This window comes from Podarcis melisellensis (genome assembly GCF_964234715.1).
Source record: "Podarcis melisellensis genome assembly, chromosome: 2".
Classification (NCBI taxonomy): Eukaryota; Metazoa; Chordata; class Lepidosauria; order Squamata; family Lacertidae; genus Podarcis; species Podarcis melisellensis.
In genome coordinates this window covers 30764069-30789004 of record NC_138529.1, presented here as the reverse complement: position 1 = coordinate 30789004, position 24936 = coordinate 30764069, and the positions used below count along the sequence as shown (strand labels likewise).

General features: G+C 43.1%; 2 protein-coding genes across 2 annotated transcripts in view; both read left to right on the top strand.

Annotated features, from left to right (window-relative positions):
• The window catches only part of FASN (fatty acid synthase), a 61973-nt gene extending 49520 nt beyond the window's left edge, over nt 1-12453 (top strand). The window contains exons 35-43 of the mRNA XM_081899489.1: nt 214-305; nt 432-583; nt 776-1018; nt 6360-6548; nt 7436-7657; nt 8602-8822; nt 9212-9310; nt 9427-9678; nt 10767-12453. Coding sequence (XP_081755615.1) covers nt 214-305; nt 432-583; nt 776-1018; nt 6360-6548; nt 7436-7657; nt 8602-8822; nt 9212-9310; nt 9427-9678; nt 10767-10904 — 1608 coding nt within the window. The 3' untranslated portion in view covers nt 10905-12453. The remainder of the gene's footprint in view (nt 1-213; nt 306-431; nt 584-775; nt 1019-6359; nt 6549-7435; nt 7658-8601; nt 8823-9211; nt 9311-9426; nt 9679-10766) is intronic.
• A 4784-nt stretch (nt 12454-17237) lies between these two features.
• Nucleotides 17238-24936, top strand: part of DUS1L (dihydrouridine synthase 1 like) — a 14221-nt gene continuing 6522 nt past the window's right edge. Inside the window, exons 1-7 of the mRNA XM_081896668.1 lie at nt 17238-17366; nt 19128-19374; nt 20243-20351; nt 21108-21158; nt 23594-23706; nt 24506-24588; nt 24814-24930. Of these exons, the coding sequence (XP_081752794.1) occupies nt 19138-19374; nt 20243-20351; nt 21108-21158; nt 23594-23706; nt 24506-24588; nt 24814-24930 (710 nt within the window). The 5' untranslated portion in view covers nt 17238-17366; nt 19128-19137. The remainder of the gene's footprint in view (nt 17367-19127; nt 19375-20242; nt 20352-21107; nt 21159-23593; nt 23707-24505; nt 24589-24813; nt 24931-24936) is intronic.

Below are 24936 nucleotides of genomic sequence, written 5' to 3'. Positions count from 1 at the left end.
CTGCAGAACTACTAATTATCATTCCCCTCTTTCTGCAACGGCTACCATTTGCGTTTTTAGACATGCAATTTAAATTTACAACAGTACATCCAGGTTGGCCCTTTGTCCAGAATTTGCTATTCTGTTTCCATATTTGTTTTGAAAAGGAAAGCATGATTGACTTGACTGAGTGGGGGACAAATGTGAAAAACACTAATTCCTGGTTTCCTATAGGTCTTGAAAGATGCTATGCTGGAAAATCAGACACCAGAACTTTTTCAGGAAGTCAACAAACCCAAATATTCAGGGACACTTAACCTGGACCAGTAAGTAGCATGTGAAGACTGAATATGAACAACTGTTCTACTTGATGATACTTAAGATGAGGGAGAGAGGAATCTTCATGAAAATGAGTAACAAATCATCTTCCCTGTGATGTTTCCCCCCCCTAGAGTAACCCGTCAAAAGTGCCCAGAGCTGGACCATTTTGTCGTTTTCTCTTCAGTAAGCTGTGGAAGAGGAAATGCCGGGCAGAGCAATTATGGTTTTGCCAACTCCACCATGGAGCGCATCTGTGAACAGAGACGGCATGATGGGCTTCCAGGTAACAGCACAGTCCCTCCAGCCCCGAGGAATTTCTTTTTGAAAGTAAAAGGCAAAAAACGATTTTCGCAGAACTAGGCATATGCCGCCTGATGCCTTTTGTGCACCACCAAATCTGTTTCTGCCTGCTTGCTCTATTTTGTTTTGTCATATGCTCCATAAACACCACCATGCGTTCTGTCTTCTTTTCCAGCCCTGGCAGTACAGTGGGGCGCTATTGGTGACGTGGGTGTCGTCTTGGAGACAATGGGCACCAATGATACTGTGGTTGGAGGGACTCTGCCACAGAGGCTCAGCTCATGCTTGGAAGTTCTGGATCACTTCCTCAACCAGCCTCAGCCTGTCATGTCCAGTTTCGTCCTGGCAGAAAAAGTCTTGGCAAAAAGTGATGGGGCCGGCCAGAAAGACCTCGTGGATGCTGTTGCTCACATTCTCGGTAAATATCACTCTGGATAATGGTGGCAATTCCGTGATGTTGTCTTCGTTGAAAATCTCCAGTGGTTAGCATAAAACAGCTATGCTGGTGTGAAATGAATTACCGGTAACAGCTGGAGCTGGCTATGGTGCTTGTAATGAATCAGCCCAGGAAATTTGCTACACTGTGTAGCTGAGAGGATTTTTACAGTGTTTTATTATAGTTCATGGTAGGGCTGCCATATGTCTGTGTTTTCCCTGATATACCTTGGATTTGTCTGTCGGAAATTACAGGAAATCATGAAAATGTCCAGGAAAACACGGATGTGTGGCAACCCATGTAGGAACTATCGATTATTATTTTTTTGAGAATTTCAGCAACTTTGCCAAAAACTGAATGACTTTTGTGTCCGGATTTTCACTTTCTGGAATACGGCAACTCTAAGTTCACGGCCACAGTTTTATAATGGTGGCCCCATACACCCTTTGTGTAGATATGCAGGAATTGTGTGTTTGTGTGTGTGTGTGTGTGTGTGTGTGTGAGAGAGAGGGGGGGGGGCACACCGAAACAGCAGAAGCATCAGTTAAGGCCTTTTCTTCCCCTCAGAGCTGCTGAAATAGTTGCAAGAGTACCAGCCAAATTTTGAAATCTGATTATCTTATGCAGATTAAAAGTTGCCCTCTTTACAACTCCTGTGGTTTATTTATATCCACTGTTTCTCAAACAATCCATTGCTGTTACTTCAGGATTGTATTGTGCTACTCGCACTGCATCATCTCTCCTGGCCTGATTATTGCCTGCTATACTTTTTCATACTAGAAGACAACAATCAGCCCTATTGTTCCCTGGGGATGATTTCACAGAACTGGATTGCTGTTGAAAAGTTGTGCCATGCGTAGGCTTTCGTAGGGGGAAAACAGTGCATTGCAAGTGGATGCAAGGAGGATTAGGTGTGGGAGGAAATATAGTCAGAGGTTTGCACAGGAGTGGGTTTTAAAGGTGTGGACCTGTCACCTCCCTCATTTTTGAAACTTGGAAGAGAGAACATAACAGAGAACAAAAGTGGGACAAGGCACAGACTCGGGAGAGCATAAGTGAGACAATTATAGAGTGGGGACCAGAATATGGAAACGCTTAGCAGGAACTTACATGTGAAAAAAGGGACGCGGGTGGCGCTGTGGTTTAAACCACAGAGCCTAGGACTTGCCAATCAGAAGGTCGGCGGTTCGAATCCCCGCGATGGGGTGAGCTCCCGTTGCTCGGTCCCTGCTCCTGCCAACCTAGCAGTTCAAAAGCACATCAAAGTGCAAGTAGATAAATAGGTACCACTCCAGCGGGAAGGTAAACGGCGTTTCCGTGCGCTGCTCTGGTTCGCCAGAAGCCGTTTAGTCATGCTGGCCACATGACCCGGAAGCTGTACGGCGGCCAATAAAGCGAGATGAGCGCCGCAACCCCAGAGTCAGCCACGACTGGACCTAATGGTCAGGGGTCCCTTTACCTTTACATGTGAAAAAAAGGAATCGTTTCCAGTTCAATTTCCAGTGTTAAGGCTGTCAATGCCACTGTTTATGTGACCTCATCCATGTGCAAGAAGGTGGTGTCAGCAGGCTTGGTGAACCCCAAGGTTTGCAGAAGTACAAAAAATATTTGCAGGAGAGGAGGGCTTCTAACATGTAACCTAATGAGGATGAAGTGGCCAAGGGATACCGACTGATTGTAGGAGAGGAATTGTGTAAAACAGGGAGGTGGGCTGGAACAAAGCACCTGCTCCACCCAGCAGTATTCTGTTGCTGGTCACATTTGTAAGAGCAATCATATCACCTGCCAATTCAGCATATTCAAGCATGTTAAACTGCCACTCTTCCTTAGTGGGCACCCTACTCGATCTCCACCTTTGTGCCAATAAGATTCTAGCCACAGTGGTGGCATATAATAATAAATTCTCTTTTGGGGGGAGGGTGGGGACTTCTGTTGTTACCATTCCCAAGAGGCTTTTGGGGGGAATTTTCTTTTTTAATTCATTGTAAATTACTTCCCAGAATCCCCAGATCACTTTACAGGACCACCACATGTGGAAAAAAGATCCCTCTACATTTCCAACATTTTCCTTTCCCCCTTTTTTTCTTTCTTTAATTGTTCATTAAGAACTGTTAGAAATAGTATGTTTATTTTTCTTCCATAGTGGTACTTTTTCTTCAATGACAATGTTTGGTTTTTGGCCATAAAAAATGTTACTTGACAAAACCTTTAAAAAGCAAGCAAACAAAACCGGACAACTAAATATCTTAGCACAGTTAAAAAACAACAGCTTTCCCCCCAAAATAGTTATTCTCTCATTTCTCCTTCTTCTTCTTCCACACCCCTTATATAAAGGACATTATTGCACCTTAGCAGAACTACCTTTTTCCTTTTTTAACATTTTTGCTAGTTTGGCAAGTCTTAAGTACCTTCTGTGGGTCATTTTCATCATATTTTCTTTTAATGCTTAACATGCCAATAAAATTCATATTTACTGTCCACAAATTTTCCCATAGTTCATAATTAATATTATAACCCACATCCTGGGCCCACTAAATCATACTTGATTTCACAAATTCCTCTTTCGTTTACCACTTTAGCAGCAGTTTATACATTTTTTTAATAATACTTTTACTTGTGTATCTAATAAATCCTTTGTAAATAGGGATTTTTGTTCTGCAAATCCAATTTTTAAACAAACTATTCTTGTCACATCGTGCATGGCTTACACAAAACAGTGGGTTATTATAGGGAAGCATTTACAACCCTCCTGTTTCCCCCCACTTCCTCTGCATGCAACTGTCTCTTCCACTATGCTCCAATCCTTTCTTTGAAATAAAGACCTCCTCCCAGTGGCGGAGAACGTGGGAGCAGCTCGCCCCATGTGTTATCACTGGGGTGTGTGTGACAAAATCCCCCCTGGGTGGATTGCGCTGCACTGATAGGGACGGGGTGCGTCGTGGGGCCTCAGCAGTGGACAGGCCGTCCCTATGGGCACCACGTGTGCCCTCCCTATGGGCGCCGTTTGCCCCGCCCCTGGGTGCGCCGTCCCAGGTGCCTGAGAGGCTTCCTCCACCGCTGCCTCCTCCCCCCGCTTATCTTGTCCGAAGTCTTATATCTTTTTGGTTCTAGCTGACTAACTATTCAGAATACTGTCCACTTCTTCCTACCCTCTTTCAACACTGGCTGCGTTTGCACGTAATGCTAAACGAAATTCAGACAAACCGCCATTAACCTTAACTGTGCTTTCATGAAAAGGTGCTGAGTCATTTAAATGTTGGGAGATGAAATCAGCCGGCTTCAAAATGTTATATAAGAAAGTGGCTGATTTTCAACAAACCATAGTTAACTGCAGTTTCAAGTTCAGATCTATTGCTAACTGTAGTTAATCTAAAACAGAAGTGGAACTTCCAGCCTTGTAGTCGTGCCAAGAGAGGGTGGTTTAAACTTTGCAATTAAAGAATATTCTGCTCACCAAAGTGGCCAGCAGACTTCAGACACTGATTTCTAAACCACTGGAACATAAGATTTCAAGATAACGCTCAGCCATTTGTATATTTCACTTACATAAATACTGGCTATATAGTGTGGGAGTGTTATACAACAAATACAGATTCTCTCCCTCTGCTTTGACCTAATGTTATTGTTCACTTTTTCATATTATATTCTTATAAAAGTGTATATAACAAATTATTTAGTGTGAATTATTCTTTTTACAATAGGCGTATTGAATATAGCCTTTAATGAATGTTGATTGTTTCTAATTTAGAAAAAACACTGGTCGAGAGTTCTGATGATCATTTGTTTATTCTCATCATCATTTGATGATCTCATTCTAAAATTGCTACATTGCTCACTTTCCCTCTGTCAACACCATCATTATCATTCCTCCCTAACAAACCAGCAATGTGGACATATATTTGAGCTCTTACTTTCTCTTGCATTGCACAAATCATTTCCCAACATTTAAATGACTCGGAACCTTCTGGATCTGCTTATTTTCTTCTTAGATAACGTAGTAAAGACCTCATTATATCCTACTTTGATTTCCCGAAATATTCTTCTTCCATACCTGCAATACAACCATTTATTCCCTGTAGTGAATGCAAAATATACTCCTTATAGTTTTCAAGTTTTATACTGCTGCTTAAATAACTTGTGTATCCAACATCAGGCATTCTCAGTGTAGTCCCATAAAAATTAATGGACGTGACTGACTTAGGTCCACTATTTTCAGTGATTCTACTCTGAGTAGAAATGTTGGCTACCCTTTGTCACCAGATTTAAAAAGGCAAGCATTTTAAAAACCAGCATCTGTCTCTTTCTTCTTTGGTGACATCCTGCTCCTCTGTCTATGCCAGGCAAGGCCAAACCTGGCCCTCCAGATGTTTTGGAACTACAATTCCCATCATCCCTGACCACTGGTCCTGTTAGCTAGCGATTATGAGAGTTGTAGTCCCAAAACATCTGAAGGGCCAAGTTTGGCCATTAACCTGGTCTATGCCCATGCAGTCACATGCTTAACCACAGGAACTCGACTCATGCACAAGGCAAGAGTGCCCTGTGAATATTTCAGGATGAATTTAGCAGACATTTATTAATTTAGCTCCCGTAACATTCATCCGTGTTCCCCGTCATTTATATTTCAGCCTCCTTGGGGCAAAGAGCATTTACCAGTTTGTAAAGCTACCATTGCTTTAAAGTTTAAACAAATATATCAGATAAACATCGAGGAAGAGTTTGGGAACTTAGCTGAAGGTGTTGATCTAATTATTATACAGTTTGAAATAGTGCATCAAACATGGTTAATGAAAGGGAGGAAATCATATAAAACTGAATGCCATGAAAACACAGTGCGGTATCTGAATGGCCCTCTCTTTGCTGACCTGTTATAGGATCTTAAAGACTCATTTTTTCCAGTCAGCATTTTGTTAATTTTAGGTTACTGTTTTATCTGCTACTACTATCTTATTTACTATTGTAATGATTAATGAAAATAATTACTGAAAATTGTTTTTGGTTTTTCTCTTTTTTTTACTGCTTGCTTATTTACTTCTGTATTTTAAAGTGTAGCAATCATCTTGGTGAGGGTTTTTATGCTAGAGTGGGCTAAAAACCATAGCTGTCAACTTTCCCCTTTTCTTGCAAGGAATCCTATTCGGAATAAGGGAATTTCCCTTTTAAAAAGGGAAATGTTGACAGCTATGCTAAAAGCCCATTTAAATAAATACATAGCAATGTTGTGTCAGCGAGGAAAAAAGATCTGTGAAGAAATTATTGACAGTTTGGAGGGGCTTGAGAAGCAGTAAAAAAATATATATATACTTGTATTTCTTTCTCATAGGTGTCCGTGACGTAAGCAGCCTAAATGCTGACACCTCCCTGGCTGATCTGGGCCTGGATTCTTTGATGGGTGTAGAAGTGCGGCAAACCCTGGAGAGGGACTATGACATTGTCATGTCAATGAGAGATGTCAGGTTGCTTACCATTAACAAACTACGAGAATTTTCTTCAAAACCAGGGACCACAGACAGTAAGTATGTCTGGTGGGTTAAAATCTGCCCTACTTTGGGTTTGTGACACTTAAGGAAGGGGTGATGTAGGTAGGAGCTCTCTACCTACCCAGAGAAAGGGTTTTCTGGTTTCCAGGGCCAGCCTTGACATCACATGGGTGATCCACGATTCAGAGCTCCCAAAGCAGCTAAATGGGACTGCCACTTGGATTGGGCCTAAGGAGTCTTTCACCATTTCCTCTTATGCTGTTTGCCCAATCAATACCCACCCAAAAACTGCTACTAGCTACCTGGGAGCAGGGAAGATAGATGCAATAACACCAGTGTGGTGTAGCGGTTAAGAGCGGTAGTCTCGTAATCTGGTGAACCAGGTTTGCGTCTCCACTCCTCCACATGCAGCTGCTGGGTGACCTTGGGACAGTCACACTTCTTTGAAGTCTCTCAGCCTCACTCACCTCACAGAGTGTTTGTCATGGGGAAGGAAGGGAAAGGAGAATGTTAGCCGCTTTGAGACTCCTTCAGATAGTGATAAAGCGGGATATCAAATCTAAACTCCTCTTCTTCTTTATTTTATTGCAGAAGCAACAGAGAATGAGTACTTTTTTCATTTTCTATGTAGTCAACATATAGTCTAGAACTATTGCATATTGTTTTCTCTGAAGATAACTTTTTTTGGTTTAATTCCAAAAAATAAAAGCTCATTGCACAATTGATTCTGCATTTGAAAACAGATATAAGCAGTCCTGGTAATGGGGGGGTTTACCCACACCTGCCCAATGATATTCTGGGTATGCCAAGTGATACTAGTCCCAAAACCAACCTACAATCTGCTCTTATATTATCTTATGGGACTGAATGTGCCATTAACTGGTTCATAATCTGTTTCTGTAACTTGCTTTTTTTTAAGCATCATCCCATGAGACAAAAGGCAGTCAAGCAGAGCAACCCAGATTGGACTTTAACAACCTGTTGGTTAATCCAGATGGACCAACTGTCTTGAAACTGAATGAGGTGAAAAGCACGGAGCCGCCTCTCTTCCTCATTCACCCTATCGAGGGATCTCTCTCAGTTTTCAACAACCTTGTCTCTAAACTACGTATACAAGCCTATGGACTTCAGTGCACAAAAGGTAGTTCTGTGGTGCTTATTGATTGTCTAAACCAGAAGTCATCCTTGTCAATGTAGCTGGGATCAATTCACATCTTTCACAAACATTTTGCTGAATACTAGCATATTTTGCTGAACAATTTGCTGAATACAAGCATATTTTGTCCATGTGTGTGTGTACATGGGGAAGTCTCAATGCCATAAGACAGGTATATGGTGATAATTTACTTCTGGAATAAGGATTCCTTTGGGACAAAACACTTATTCCTTTAATTTGGGGAGGGGAGCACCAAGTCAAAATGGTATATTTTAAAACAGTCCTTCCCCAGCTTGGTGTCCTCCAGATGGTTTTAACCACAACTCCCATCAGAGCCAGCCAGCAGGACAAATGGTTAGGGATGATGGGATTTGTAGTCCAAAATATCTGGAAGGCGCCAGGTTGATGAAGTCTTCTTTAAAACATAGAAAGGGTTCCAGAAAGAGTGGAGGCTGAAATTAGCCATGATGGTTGATTATGAGTCTGTTCCTCGATCATGTAGGCAGAATCCAGATGTCTTCATTGCATTTAGCATGTAGTAATTTACAGAATTAAGATTTCTACAACTATATAGAGTAGGTTTCCCCCCCTAAACCTTGAGGTTAACTTTCACTTGAAAACATACATGCACATACAAGCACAAGTATATATATTATAAGGCTCTTAATAGAAAAAAATGTTACAAAAAGTAAGCATTTGCTGCCAGAGGCTCAGAAATAAACAAGTCCAGACTGAACATCTCTGCTGTTCGTGACAAAAATTATCCATATTCTAAAAAAGGTAACAATTTTGAAACGGTAGAAACTTGTCTAATTTATTTCACTTCCACAGTTTGGAATTTTGGCTCTTTAGAGCAACGTTCTAAAGATTGTGGCCATGATCATCCACAGCCTGATTCTTTTCCTCATTTCACCTCTTCTCACTACTAGCTGCTCCTGTGGACAGTATACAGAGCCTGGCATCCTATTACATTGACTGCATTAAAAAAGTGCAGCCGGAAGGCCCCTATCGGATTTCTGGATATTCCTTTGGTGCCTGTGTTGCTTTTGAAATGTGTCGTCAGCTTGAAGCTCAGCAGAATCCCTCCCATTTACCCAACAGCCTGTTTCTGCTTGATGGTTCTCACTCCTATGTAGCAGCACATACTCAGGTAAGAGACCAATCCAGCTACAAGAGCCACTTGGGAAAGATTACACATCCATGTAGGAATAGCACGCAACCATGTATTTTATTGCATGTGCACATATGTGAATTGCCTGCCATTTCCTGTTGAATCAATTTCTGTAATGGAAGCTGGAGACCAAACTGAGATCCCACTGGATATTAGTGGGAGAAAGAGGGAGCTCCACACTGATAGAGTGACATTGTTGTCGCTCAGCAAGCAGAGGCTGGTGGAAGCAGGCAGGGCTGGGGAAATCTAACCCGCCTTCTCTGAGCCTGGCACAAAGGGGTTTGAGCTTGTGCCTTTGCTAAAATTCAATTCTGTGTCTTAAGATTATTTTAACATGAATTTTCTGGTGCTCCGTCCTCTCCCGCCAGAGCTACAGAGCCAAGCTAACTCCAGGAAACGAGGCTGAAGCAGAAACCGAAGCATTGTGTGCCTTTGTTCAGCAGTTCACTGGCATGGAATACAATAAGGTAATGCTCTTTGGCACCGTTCACAGCTGGGGTGGGGGGAGCACATTTTGCTCACAGCAGTTTCACTCTAGAAACTGCACCTTGTAGTAAAGCTTTCCTGTTTGTACCGTTTGCAGTTGCTGGAGATTCTTCTACCCCTACCAGATCTGGAAGCTCGTATAAGCGCGTCTGTTGATCTGATAACTCAAAATCACAGAGACCTCAGCCACGAGGCCCTTGCCTTTGCTGCTGCTTCCTTTTACAAGAAACTGAAGGCAGGAGACAAGTATGTGCCTCAGAGCAAGTATCATGGCAACGTGATGCTACTGAAAGCAAAGACCCACAATGAGTATGGCGAAGGTCTTGGAGGAGACTACAAGCTCTCAGAGGTTAGTAACATTAACAGAAGAAACTGGAAGGTTTTCTGTGGATTTTCACCCACCACAGCCCTTAAAGTAACATACCGTAATTTTCGCTCTATAGGACACACCCGACCATAGGGGAGAACGGGGGGGGGGATTCTTGTTCTCCCCCTCTAAAACAAGGTGCGTTCTGTGCGTTCGAGGTGCATTCACCCGAAGCCTCCGGAGGCCAGCAGGAGTTCCCGCTGGGCTCCAGAGGCTTTGGGTTCCTTTCGACCTGCTCTTTGGGGCTAAGCGCTGCTTTCCCCCACCGCCAGCCCCAAAGACCAAGTCAGGGAGCAGCACAAAGGTGGCGTGCCGCCTTCCCGCTGCTCCCTGAGCAGCCTTTGTAGCCTCCGCAGGGCAGCAGGGGAAAGGCACCCTGCTGCCCAGCGGAGGCTTTGCGCAGCTAACCCCAAGTTAGAATAGCGAGACGGGGCGCTGCGTAGCTCTCCGTCTCCCTGTTCTGGCTTCGGGCTTAGCCGCGCAGCCTGCATTCGCTCTATAGGACACACACACATTTCCCCTTAATTTTTGGAGGGGAAAAAGTGTGTCCTATAGAGCAAAAAATACGGTAGGTTGCAGTCCATCATCTAGTTCACACATCACATATGCTTTTAAGTCCATTGAAACCAACAAAACTAGCCTGCTTGATGGTTTGCAGCCATCTTCTAAACATCTCTACCCCTCACTGAAAACTGAAGTGCTCCAAAAGTCAAAGCTTAACAGCTCATAATGTAGAGCTCAAATGCTTGATGCAGCTCCTGATCTTTACTTTCTGCAAGTATTTTTCTGACCTACGAAGCAGCAGCAGCTGAATATTTGATCTGCTAGGTTATGGAATGATTATCGTAAAAGAAAAAGGTCTTAGGCTTTGCTTGACATGTCTTTGGCTGTGATTGATTTAAAGAAGATGAAGGAAATGTGGAAAGTAGTGAAAAGAAGAAAAGGGTCATGAGGAGTTCCTTCTCATTCTCCTGAATGGAAAGGCAGAAGGTGTATGAAACTAAGAAAGTGTGTGTGTGTGTGTGTGTGTGTGTGTGATGTTCTCATTTATATCTTTGTGCCCTGTGCAGGTCTGTGATGGGAAAGTGTTTGTCCACATTGTTGAAGGAGACCATCGCACGATCCTGGAAGGAGATGGTGTCGAGTCAATTACTGGGATCATCCATAGCTCGTTGGCAGAACCTCGGGACAGTGTTCGAGAAGGCTAGATACTTGAGAAACTTTACTGTCATTGCTAGAGAGAATTCAAAGCTAACCCTTAGGACAACCCCAAGGAACTCTTCCTGTAATCCATCATGTCATCTGCTCCGCAGCCAAGTCTAGGATGTCCAAATGACCAGAGTCCCCCCTCCCCTCTCTCTCCAGTGCAGTGACATTATTTTTGCACTGTTGCAAGGACCTGTATCGAGGGCGACATTTTACACCATTTGCAGTACACACACACAAAAAAAGAATTAGCAGACTGTGTGTGTATTTTGTGCTTTGTATTGTATTGTATTGTTGTCTAGAAGTATTCCAAAGGATAAGTGAAACTGACCAAGCCTAGGGAGTAAGGAGGGAAGCTGCAACTGATTTTGGAGGCACATTTGTCTGTGAAGGAGTCAGTTCTGTAGCAGTATCAGTAAGTTAATTCCAGGGAGGCTTTTTTGTAACTATTATTTCTAATCTGAAATATTCTAGGTATTTATTTTATTGTTACTTTATTAGAGGCTCGCTGTTTTAATTTGTCATTGGCTAAATGATAAGGACAAAATATTTGACTGTGGAGTATTTTTTCCCCCTGCGGCTGTTTGGTTGCCTCGTTTTTACAAAAGTAAAACCAAAATTGACCTTTAGAACAATGTGGTCATTTGGAATGGAATATAGATTCCTATGGTAAGCACCACCTTTCTCTACAGAGAGGTGAAGCTGCTTCTGCTATGTTGCTGGTCCCATATTCAGTCTCTGATGGAAGGGAATCCAAGCTTGGAGCATGTATAGCGTCTTTTCCTTAGCAGAGGTTGGGGGCAACTTTAAGATAATTCCTGCATTCATCTGGAAAATGCATGGATCAGATGTATACAGCTTTCTGCACCAGTGTGGTAATTTCCCCCAAATACTTTCAATCTAGCTTCTTAATTCCCCCCGCCCCATTTGCTGCTTCAAGGGTTGCTCAGACTTCATATGAGTTCTTGTTCACAAGAACCTGATTTAACCCTCCCACTGCTGAACCATCTCCCCGTCTCATCCATCCAAAAAAAGAAGTCTGTAGTAGTTATGAATATTTGCCTAAAACCCCTTTGGAAAAACAAAAACTGGAAGCAGTAAGCCTTTTCTTGCCTCATCTGTGTTGGATATGCTTGTAGAAGAATCGGAACATCTTTGCTGCAACAATGATACAGAGGAGACACATGGAGCGATCAGTATCCAGCAGGATTGTTGTGCCTCCCCAAACTGCTTTAGAATCCAGGTTCTCTGCTGGGTTATTTTAATTAGTGCTGGGGCATAGAGATTGCACACAAGTTCCATACCTGCTGGGAGCTGGTTGGCTAGGTGATCCTCTGTGGACAGGCAGCTTAGTGGCTGGTTTTAGTTTTTAATTTTAAGGAAAAAATTCCTTGGAAATCTGAAATGTAAAATGAATACGTTTTCAGATCAGACCTGTTCTGTTTTGTGTGTGTGTGTTTTCATTTTCATTTTTACATTCCTTTGGTGAAAAAGCTCTGGAGCCCCCTTTCTTTTGTGGCTCTCCTGGAATTAAAGGTGACTTAAACTCTGCCATGGCTTTCCTTGACTCTTATTTCTATACTCTGTGCTTATTAATTTTTACTTGCATTTTCTATTACTTTCTGGAAGCAGGGGTCGGGGTGGGGAGAGATACCGTACACCCCCAGTTTCTTCAGGTACTATAGCTTGGTGGCTGCAAAAACCTTATCCAAGTTCATTGGACAGTGGCTTCCTCTTGCTTTGATGCCTCATGCATGTATAATCAAATAACCATGCTACATGACTGGAAATCATGTAGTCTCAAATGTTCCTCTTAGTTCTTTCTTCTTTTGTGGTTTTAGAAGCTCATCAACCTAACTGCCTTCATTTCCCCATCAGTGGAACAGGGCTAACCACCATGCCAGCTGCTTTGAGAACTGCTGTTAAAAGTGCTAGTATTCACAGGAAAAATTCATTCAGGGGACACATTTGAGTAGGTTTACAGTGCAATCCTATACATTTCTATTCAGAAGTAAGTCCCACTGAGTTTAACAGGGCTTCTTCTCAAAATGTTTTTCAGATTGCAGCCTTAATAAGCCAGCATCCCTCAAGTGGAGGAGGTACGAAGACTGTTTAAACCAACTTACTTGCAGGAGCTAATCTGTGTGCCATAGGCAAGCGATCTGTAATAAACCTAAAAACTAGAGTGGAATCTTTCCAGTAGCGAGGCTAGTTCTGAATTGTTTTTACTCTGAAATCTGAAAATGTGGGATTCTCTTAGGCTGCTCTCAAAATCTTTAGGCATTACATATAACGTTACCATTGTAATCCTTTATATGTATATGCTGAAGTAAGCTCCATTAAGTTCAATGGAGACTTACTCTCAGGTAACTTTGCCTAGAACTGTGGCCTAATCAGTTTGAGCATCAAGCATTGTTTGCACTGTTCATGTTAATTCAGGGTTTCCCCAACCTTGGATCTCCAGCTGTTTTTGGACTACAATCCCCATCCCTGACCACTGGTCCTGCTAGCTAGGGATGATGAGAGTTTGAGTCCAACAACAGCTGGAGAACTAATTTGCACTCAATCCCAAATTTTGCGAGGGAGCTCCTACCCTTGTAAGCACTGCTCTAACCTTCAAACCTTTCAAAAGAAAGGAATGAACATACATTAGGCGTGGTACTTGCCATTTTGACACCACCACTCCCACCCTCCCCACACATATGTGCAGTCATCCTAAATTATAGTCTAAGATGCCTCTCTTCTGAAGAGAAATGTCTATTGACAGAAATGAAATATATACTTCTGAATTAAGGCTAGGGCATGTTTTCAAGGGCTTAGGTTTGGAGTGTCCTAATTGGTTGTTTAAGCATTTCTATACTTCTTTTCAGAACAACAAAAAGTTCTCCCAAGCACTATAAAAACATTGTTTTTATTTTTTAAAATATTCAAAGTAAAAGTGAAGAAAGCATGCTTAAAGGGACAGGTTTAGTTATGTGTGCAATGGGAAGGACTGGGGGAAAGAGTGTAATTTTACAGCTCGCTCCAGATTCCTTAGCGGTGGATTCCAACATGTCAAATTTATCCCGCACTGAGTTCATGAGGATTTGCTCCCAGGTTGCTGTATAAGATTGCAGCCTAAGCCTACTTAATAGCTGAGACAGCCTTGAATCCACACTGATCATTAGTCATTATATACAGGAGCCAATTTGCAGTAATTAAACCAGAAGTGTTTAGTGTTTTTATTATTATTATTATTAGAGAGCATTACTTACGGCAATTCTTAAGCAAATGTTCAGGCTGCTAGTTGTAACATTGGGATACAGAATGCATACTTGCACTGAGATGTTTGGGGGAAAGAAAGATAAAAGTTCTTGCATTATTTATTTCAAAACAAAAGCTATTAATTCAGGAATGTCTAAAGCTTTACCATGTCCCATGTAAATGTTTAAGTTGTCCCATGTTGAGTGGAGTCTGCTTAAATAAAAAACTTACCGGAGTCTGTATTGCATCTTAGCTCCCATTAGTTTACTGTGATGAACATATCTGATCATATCTAGCTGTGCCAACAGCTAGCATTTGATACACTCTTGCATGTTTTAAGTGTGTGCGTTTATTTTGCTTATACAAAATTGAGCAATGCTGCCACCTGTTGACACTGACCCAGAGAAGGAAGAGAAGAAGAGTCAGCACCACAAGTCATGAAGGCCCCAAGACCAAGCTGGAGCCTGATCCTGTCAGTTGGGAGCTCCTTGAATCACATACTCCTGAACAAGGATTCCCCCTCCCTCCAAAAAAAGCCAGGTTCCTCTGAGGTTCCTGCTCTCTCTACGCTAGGAATCTCACGCTCCCCAGTGCCTGCTTATCACCACAGGCAACACACCAGGCAGGATCTAACAGGGAGGCAGTGTGCTATGCTCTTTAAGGTTCTTAGGTCTCATGAAATGGGTAGAGTCTGAGAAGGGTAAAAGCCAGGAGGAATAAATAAGGGCTCAGTGGATACAATTTGTCTGCTCGGAACTATCCAAGGTCTTGCAGTAACTGCCTGGCCCTACTGGCTAGCCCATGGGTAGGCAAACTAAGACCTGGGGGCCAGATCCAGCACCAATTGCCTTCTAAGTCTGGCCCATGGACGTGTTTTTACATGAGTAGAACGTATCCTTTTATTTAAAATGCATCTCTGGGTTATTTGTGGGGCATAGGAATTCGTTCTCCCCCCCCCAAAAAAAAAATACAGTCCGGACCACCACAAGGTCTGAGGGACAGTAGTCCAGCCCCCTGCTAAAAAAGTTTGCTGACCCCTGGAGCCTGACTGACTGAGTACAGGCAGCCCCCTGTTTACGCATGTTCACTATGTGAGCGACTGTATACCCGGAAGCAGAGCTTTTTTTCTTGGGGGATGCAGGGCGATGCATACCCCTAAACATTTTGTGAATCTTAACAGGAGAAGAAACTAAAAACGTTTTTAAAAAATAGTTTCTTCTCTAGCACGGTGAATTGTCAGTTCCGTTGCTACCCCTGATGGCGGCCTCATTTCCTGTCATGGTGTTTTCCAAGTCTCAGATGGAATGAGAGTACCCCTAAACATCTTTTAGAAAAAAAGCATTGCCCGGAAGTGACCCAGAAACAACAGAAAGACATCACTAGAATGTTACTAAAAGGATGGAGGTGGAACGGGGTGGGGGCAGGGCAGAGCAGAGTGAAATGGAGTGTTTTAAGACTTTTCCGATGGGTTCCAATTATACACAATTTCACTAATATGCGTGGTGCCTTGGAACATAACCTCCATATAAATGGGGAGCACCTCTCCTTCCACCGAGCCTCATCTGTCCTCATGGGCTCCTGCTTGGTCAGTTCAAGTTGGTCCACAGACTTTCACATTGCAGAAAACAACCACAAATGGTTTCTTCTCTCCTCATTATATGGAAACAAATACAAGAAAGCCACTAACAGTACATTTTTCATTGTTAAAATGTAAACAAGATTAGGACACAATGAAAACCAGTAGCTGTAAAAGTTGCTTACAAACTGTTATAAATTGGAACACAAACATGACAACTGATTCACCTACATGAAATCGTGTACTTATGACCAGGAAGGCCTACACTAGGAGCAAAATTAAAACACAGGGCCAGTACAGGAAGTGGTATCCCTGTGTTGAGTCCTCCAACAGTCCCTTCTTACATATAGTACCAGTATCTCTCACCCATAGCACAATGCTGCCACATCATGCATTTCCCACTTACTGACTGCTGCTGATAGGGACAAGAAAATGCACAATACAATGACCTCATCACTTAGTAATAGAGTAAGTGTGACTACACCTTTTGGGAGAGCAGGGGAGCGCTTGAGAGAGGTGCTGAACAGCGGCAGTCCTTTTATCTCTAGTAATTCTCAGTTCTGCCCTTGACTCAAAGGTGGGGTATAAATAAATATTTCACACACACACATATGCACATGCCTAAATTCATAGACAGCATACAAAGGCATAATCTCACAACCCAGGAAAGGGAGGGGAGAGTTTGGCCCTTGCCCTAGCTACCCCATGCAGCCGCATTCCACTATTATTGCAACCAATGTCAAAGGGAACAAAACCACAATTTTCCTACAGTACTACATGCCTTATTATCATTATTGCAGGGATGCAGGTGGTGCTGTGGTCTAAACCACTGAGCCTCTTGGGCTTGTCAATCAGAAGGCTGGTGGTTTGAATCCCCGCAACAGTCAGTTCATGCCAACCTAGCAGTTCAAAAGCATACCAGTGCAAGTAGATAAATAGGTAGCGCTGCGGCAGAAAGGTAAATGGTGTTTCCATGCACCAGTAGTGGTTTAGTCATGCTGGCCACATGACCTGGAAAAACTGTCTGTGGACAAATGCTGGCTCCCTTGGCCTGAAAGCGAGATGAGCGCCACAACCCCATAGTAGCCTTTGACAGTATTTAACCGTCCAGGGGTCCTTTCCCTTTCTTTTTTATTATCATTATTAACAAAATTAATATACCACCCTATATCCGAAGATCTCAGGGTGGTGTGTGTGTGTATAAATTATTTTATTTTATTTATACCCCGCCCTCCCTGGCCAAGACCGGGCTCAGGGAGGCTAACATCAGGTGTATATATAAATCAAAATAAAAACAACAACCCAATAACTTCCCCCCCCCCACACCTCTTCTTGTGTTGAAAAATTCTCTGGTGTTTTTTGCCCCGGGGTATTCTACTAACTCAAAGAAACCTCGCTGCCCGCCCCGCTGTCGTGTGAGAGCTTTAAATGCGCATAAGGCGCTTCCTAGTATGGGCGAACCTGACCGCTAGGGGGAGGCCGGGAGGGGCCGGGTTTCCGCGCGGCCCCTTTCCGCCCGCGCCTCCGTTTCCGAAGGAGCCCGGTTTGAAGTTGCACCGCCGCTGTGCCGGTCGGAGTGGGATGGCGGAGACGCCGTCCGGCTGTCTCAGCGCCCTGCCCGGGGCTCTGCCTCAGTAGGAACCAGGTACGGGGCGGGAGAGAGCGGAAGGTTCGGGCGAGGGGGCCGTGTACTCAGGCGGGTAGGCGGGTAGGCGGGAGGGCGCGGCTCCCGGCCTAAGTCCTCGAGGGCGGCCGCCCTGTTTGAGCAGCGCTGGGCTGGGCGCGCTTTAGAGCCGAGAGGCAGGAAAAGCCTTATGGCCCCGGAAGGTCCTCCGCCGGGCAGGTGCCTCGCCTTCTTTAGCGCAGCTCCTTTTCTCCCAGGGTAATGCCAGCCTAGAAAGGAGCGCGGAACCGGCCCCTGTTGCTCTGTTGCAAAGGGTGTGGGGGGGGGGGGTATATTACTAGCGCCGTAGAACAGCTGCTCTTCCTTCTTTTATTTATCTGACCTTAAGAACATGCAAACCTACCTGGTTGGGATGGGAGAGCCTCCACTGCAGGGTTTTGGGTTTTTTTTGCATTTTCATTTATTCCTTTGTATTTTTTGCCGCTTGCTTGTAGTAAGACCTCCTTAGTGGTTTACAAGACACGTTTAAATGATGAATAAAAGCAGTTTAAAACAACTTGCATTAAAATGAACAGTTGACAAAAGAGAGAGAGAGACTAAGACACACTGGCAATAGCCTTGCCTCCACCAAAATGTGCTTTCGGTATAGTGTTTAAGCAAGTTGATAAAGCCGTAATCACAACAAAGTAGGCAAACCGAGCAATCTGCTTGCTCTAAGCAAATCAAAGTACTTGCAATCCCCTGCTTAAAATCCCAGCCCTCTGTGCCTCACTGCAGTTTAGTTGGAACTTAAATGCTGGCACCATGGTGACAGAACAGCAGGGGTGGGGAGAGACAGGTGAGCCGCAAAGGGGCAGCTGGGGTGGCTCCTTTGCCACCATTGTGCTTCCCCCCAATGCTGCTGTTTTGGACTTAGCAAAATAGTAGGCTGAGGAGGAGGGAATCAGTGGCAGAGTGGGGTGTTTTTTGTGCGGCTGTCCCGGGCTGACCCTCTGTGGCCTGTCTAAGCCACAGTTTGGCCAAACTTTTGGCATGAACATATTTGTCAGCTGTGGACTGTACTGATATGAGGCAGCAGTTGGGTATCCCCAGCCTTCATAGGACAGAGGGAGTGGTATGACTATCACTTACCTTGAAGCTTTGGTCCACAGCCCCTTTTTCTTGCAATACTTTCCCCACGTGAATGATCTAAGGATAAGAAGATGAAAGTGTTGCATTGGTGCTATTTGTATAGTAGTCTTAATATAACATCACTTTTGAGCATTGGCTTGCTAATGTACAGTAATGCAATTGTTACAATAGATCAGATAAAAATATCAAAATGAGTGTTGCTGTGATGTTATGAATCCTTTTTTTGAAATACTGTAGTATCAGACAGCTCACACTGATGTTCACAGAATCATCAAATGATGATCATAAAATATAAAAAGACAAGTAGTAAATGCAAGATATTCCAAAATATGGGATACTGTGTAATCCTGTAAAAACTCTTATTTGCTCTTGCTCTTCACTAACAATCACCTAGTCCTAGAAGAACATAGAAGAGACTTGCAAGTATCTGAATTGCACATTACAGGGCTCTGCAAATATTTATTCTTCTTGCATTGTTTTCTTTTGTGTGGGTTTTTTGGGGGGGGGAAGGAAGGGTTCCCCAAATGTTTTGTGCATTTTTTAGCATGCTTACTGCAGAGAGCTGTGTATGGAACAAAGCTAAAAGCCATATAAACTGTTGCTTACTTACTAGAATCTATTAGAGAACCTTTTGTTTCCGTTTTCTTCCAGTCAAAGGAAGATGCCCAAACTTGAGGGCTTTGAGTTCTGGAGAAACACACTGAAAGGTGCCCGTTTTGTGGTTGCTCCCATGGTGGATCAGAGTGAACTGGCTTGGAGACTGTTAAGTCGCCGCCATGGAGCCCAGCTGTGTTATACCCCTATGCTGCATGCTCAGGTCTTTGTCAGAGATGCCAATTACCGTAAAGAAAACTTATATTGTGATGTGTGCCCTGAAGATAGACCTTTGATTGTGCAGGTAATAGCTATCACACAATTTTGCTTTATATTTTTATGCTGTCCTTTAATGGTGGCTTTTGGAAGAAATGGCTTTAAAATAGATAGTGTTACAACAGCTATTGTAGAATAATAATTGCCATAACCTTAAGGCCAAAAGATGCATGTCTAGCAAGCCAAACTCCCCTTCTGGGTCATGGAATGCAAGAGTTGAGACAAAAGGACTGCCCAATCCAAGCCCTGCTGTGCTCATGGCAGAAAGCAGGAGCTGTGTCTTCCCCTCCCCTTCGCCTTGACTTAAAAAGAAAATAATTCCTTCCCTTTGTTCTCAGTGGATTATCACACCAACTTCAGGGCTGGCATGTGTTCCTTATTCTCGGGGTGTGTCAGGTTTTGATTCTAGCAGATCTGGTGCCTCCCCTGATCCCCCATTCCAGAATGCCTCCTTTTTGCCCTCTCAGAGCACCAAGAGCAGAGGAGGGGTTTTAGTTAGGAGGCCTCTGTGGGTGCACCTTCATCTCTGTCTATTGACAAAGAAATTGCAAATTCCTGTGGTCCCCAAGGATGCCCTCCCAAGGACCACTGGATTCTGCCTTCTCGGTGGTGGCACCCACCCTGTGGAACACCCTCCCACCAGATGTCAAGGAAATAAACAACTATCTGACTTTTAGGAGACATCTGAAGGCAGCCCTGTTTAGGGAAGTTTTTAATGTTTGAAGTTTTATTCTGTTTAATATTCTGTTGGAAGCTGCCCAGAGTGGCTGGGGAAACCCAGCCAAATGGGTGGGGTATAAATAAATTGTTGTTGTTTTGTTTTATAAATGTATTGTCATAGTTGGGTGTTAAAGTTGCCTCTCACTTATTCTTTGGCTTGTATGCCTGTTTCACAGTTCTGTGCCAATGACCCAGAAGTGTTTGTCCAGGCTGCCTTGTTGGCTCAAGATTACTGTGATGCTATTGACTTGAATTTGGGGTGTCCTCAAATGATTGCAAAAAGAGGTATGTGCAAACCAAAACCTTAAATAATTTGGATGGCAATGCTGTTCACACTTACATGGGCGGAAGCCCCATTAAACACAGTAGGATTTGCATCTTAGTAAAAGTGCATAGCATGGCATTACTAAATGCTCTTGAGCAATTCTAATCTGGATTAATTTGTGAAACTTTACAGTCCAGTCCTAAAAATGTTTACTCAGACGTTGAACATGAATTACCATCCAGTGAGTGTGTTTAGGGTTGCAGGCTTGATTTGTGCAGCAGACTCTGAATCAGTCTTTAATGGTATATGCATTTTAAACCTCTCATAAAGTTTAAGTGCTGTCTCATGTAACAACCTGCTGGCGCCTTATAATTTAAGCTTCTTATATTTCTCTAATTTAAAAGACTATTTAGGAAACAAAGAAAGGAGATTCTGTAGTCAGGTAATGAAAGGACAGACCAGGCTTCTAGGAACTCTAGTTGGTGTGAGCAGAATATGAATGTCATTAGAACTATGTGCTGCAAATTTCAAATCCTTGCAGTTCTGGCATAAAGAGTGAGATAATAGTTTGTTGCTATGTTTATTTTCTAAATACATTTTGAAAAAACAACGTTATGTTTCCCTTTCCCTGCCTAAGCAGAAACATTACTGTGGGTCCGCAGTTATAGTTTTCATCTATACTTACCTGTTTTATGTCAAAAACTTTCCTATCGATGTGTCTCTACTAGGCTGTGATTTTATGGGTGGTTTTTCTTTGTGTATGTGTTTGTATGTAGGTCACTATGGAGCATTCTTGCAGGAGGAATGGAAGCTTCTTCAGAAGATGAGTAAGTCCATGATGCTCTTGAGAACGGAGTAGGAGAAGAGCAGAATAAATAAAAAATGCAAGGGATTGTCTTTGGAGCTAATAATAATAATAATAATAATAATAATAATAATAATGTTATTTATATCCCGCCCTCCCCAGCCGAAGCCGGGCTCAGGGCGGCTAACAACAGTAAAATAGTACAACATTATAAAAACATTATAAAAATTAATTAAAATCAAAATTGATGGCAACCATAAACTAAAGTTCTGTAAAGATTGCCAAAGGAGGCAGTCAGGCTGCACCCTGACCAAAGGCCTGGTGGAACAGCTCGGTCTTGCAGGCCCTGTGGAAAGATGTCAAGTCCTGCAGGGCCCTAGTCTCTTGTGACAGAACGTTCCACCAGATCGGAGCCGCAGCCGAAAAAGCCCTGGCTCTAGTTGAGGCCAGCCTAACCTCTCTGTGGCCTGGGACCTTCAAGATGTTTTTATTTGAAGACCGTAAGTTCCTTTGTGGGACATACCAGGAGAGGCGGTCCCGTAGGTACGAGGGTCCTAGGCCGTATAGGGCTTTGAAGGTTAAAACCAGCACCTTAAACCTGATCCTGCAGGACTTGTCATGCACCAAGCAGGGCATTAATTTTGTTCCTTGACACATGATAGGATGGTTCACTGTATACTATTTGCGGCCTGTCTCATTTTTTTGCAAGTTTCCAGCTGCTCACAAATTTGCAGCTATGTTGAAGCACACAAACATGGTCTCTGCTTATGATTTGGAGTATAAAATGTGGAATTTGCAACCTCGTGTTCAGTGGCTCTGAAAATAATCATGTAGGTGTAAATGGAGCTGTCACCTGTATATCAATGGGATTATCAGCACATTGCTTTTGGGAGGTTGTCACACACACAGGAACAGACTCTGAAGCCTAATCCAGTTTCAGGAGTTGGCGACCAGAAAAAGCTCTGAAGCAACCAAAACTGAGCTTGGCAGGCTGGAACGCAACTTAATCTAGTTTGTTCTAATATCTTGTCTAACCTGTAGCATTGTCATTTGACTGTTGTGCTTGAACCTGGGAATCCCAATCAGTTATGATGCATAATAGATGGTCTTTGGCAAGTTGCTCTTAATCCACTTTAGCAGATTGTTGTGAAACTAAAAAAAAAAAGAGTTTTGTGGAGGAAAGACAGGATGTAAATATAACAACTATACATACACAGTGTGCATTCTTTAATTTTTAAATTTAAAAAGGAGGCAGCAATTTTAGAGGTCAGTTGAGGTGCATTGTTCATTAATGTATCAAAGAAGTGAAAAAAGGAAAGTAAAGCTGTTGAGAAGGGGGGGGAATGAAAAGGAATTTAAAAGCTGCCCTATAACACAGTTCTTTGGGCTGCTTACAAAAAAAGAAATCAGCAATTAAATGTAGAATTTTTAAAAGCATTACAACTACAGTAGATTAAAATCAGAGAGAGCAGAGAATAAAAATCACATAGCTAAACAAAATTAAGACCACAGCTTCATTTAAAAGACTTGGGAAAATGAAAAGATATTTGCCTGGTGCTGTAAAGATATTGAAGGAAGTGCCTGGCAGGCCTATCAAGGGATAGCGTTCCATAGCCAGGGAGTCACTACTGAAAAGGCCCTTTTGCCCCTAACCACCTGCTGGTGGGGGCAGCTGATAGAGAATCTCAGATTTCAGGGTCTGGATAGATATATGTAGGAAGAATAGATGCTTTAAGCAGAATGAACACACTTGTGTGGAAAATATGCATAGTAGGGTTCAGTATTTCGTGGCTTTGAGGAAATACCATTTTGGGTTTTTTTACTCCATATAGTTACTTCTAGTTCTCCCTCCAAGCACTTGTCATTTCACTAGCCTTATTTGGAAGTGGATGGTTAGTATTGTCAAACAATTGGGAGTCAGAATCCTTGCTGCAAATCCTTTTGCAAATCAGAATCTACTGCAAATCGCTCAAGAGATCTACCAGTAGGTCCCATCTACCTTCTGCCCATGCCTGGCTGATAATATAGTATAAGCAGTACACTGGGTGGAAGGGGGTGCTGCATCAGAAGCTGCCAGAGAAGACAACTTGCATCTCAGACTTTCCCTTGGCCTGCCCCTATATTCCCCAAAGCTTCTGAACAGTGTTGGGATGTGTTGCACAGTATTGCAGTGCAAGAGAAGGAAGTGTCCTAAATGCGGTGGAGCAATCTTGTGCCAGCAGAACTGCACTGTGTGCAAATTTCATCCACCCCATTTTAGGCCCTTCCACCCTACCCTTCAGATACAGTTCTGTGTCACACAGCACAAGCTGTCCCTCTGAATAATCTCTTTGGCTAGTAAAATGGTCTGCAGTGGGGAGGTTGCATGGGCTTGCCGCCTTTCACAACCACTGGATACGGCCCATGATCTTTTGACTTCAACCAATTTCACAACTGTTATCTTTGTCTGTTTTCCAGTTGTGTTGGCTAATGAGAAGCTCTCTGTTCCCATCACGTGCAAAATCCGTGTTTTCCCAGAAATTGGCAAGACTGTGAAATATGCCCAGTTGCTGGAGGAGGCTGGTTGTCAAGTAAGAAGCTGGCTGTTCCTGTTTTGTTGCGAGCTCTAATATTCTTCATTCAAACATATATATACAGTAACTCAGTGATACATTTTTTAAAATAAGTCAAAGTATTTTTTGACAAAGTTAGAAATAAAAATTCAGGGAGGAATCCAATGTCACATTATGTTGGTTTTTCTATCAAGGCAATTATTTCAGATTGCCAGACAGAATGAACCCCCTTCTTCCTGCCCCCGCTGCTCTGGATTTTGCCCCCTCCTCAAAGCCAATTTCTGGGGGAGGGGGAGAAGCCCCATTTCACAAGGGGAAGTCCTTGCATGGGCTTCCACTGACAGTACTCATTAGTCGAATCCTGCCCAGCTTTCCTGACTTTGGTTGTTGTTTTTCAACCATCTGGAGACATACTGTTTTCTCCTGTGAAAAGAGCCAGTAACATATTAGAAAAGAGAAGATTGCTGAACGATCAAAATGGAAAGGAGCAGGAGAGATTCCCAACAGTGCTCTTGCTCTAACTGTATATTTAGAAGAAGCTGTAGTCCCATATCAAAGTTTCATTATTGATTCAAATTAATCCGGGATAAGGCTTACAAGATGAGCTCTATGCATGATTTATAAAGACACGGCCCTGGTGACCATAGATAATTTAGCTGAAATGGGAGGATTCCCCATAAATCAGAATCCCAAGCCAACATGTGATATACCGGAAGCAAGGAATCCTGCCATATTTCATATGCTGCAGCAAAGCAAATGTACCAAAGCTATGTGTTCGTCTTACCTGCATTGAAAAACAAATACAACTCTGTTCCAGCTGCTGACTGTCCACGGCCGCACAAAAGAACAGAAGGGGCCTCTTGCTGGCGTGGCCTCCTGGGAGCACATACAGGCCGTGAGGTAAGGGAACTACAGTTTGCAAGGTGTTGGGGAGGCAGTTTTCCTAACCTAAACCTTTGGCTGTGGGGTGAGATACATACATCTGAGGGGAGGGGTATTATGCATGTTGCTTTAACAGCATTAAAATGTGTTTTGTTTCCAGATGCTCTTGAGTTTGCTTTCTGTTTTAGCTTTACTTGTGCATTTATTTGATTGTTGCTTTTGCGTTTCTGTCTGCTGTCATAGAAAGGCTGTAAACATCCCTGTGTTTGCAAATGGAAACATTCAGTACCTCAGTGATGTGGAACAGTGCATTCAGAAGACAGGAGTTCAAGGTGTCATGAGCGCAGGTAGGAAGAGAGAGCTCCT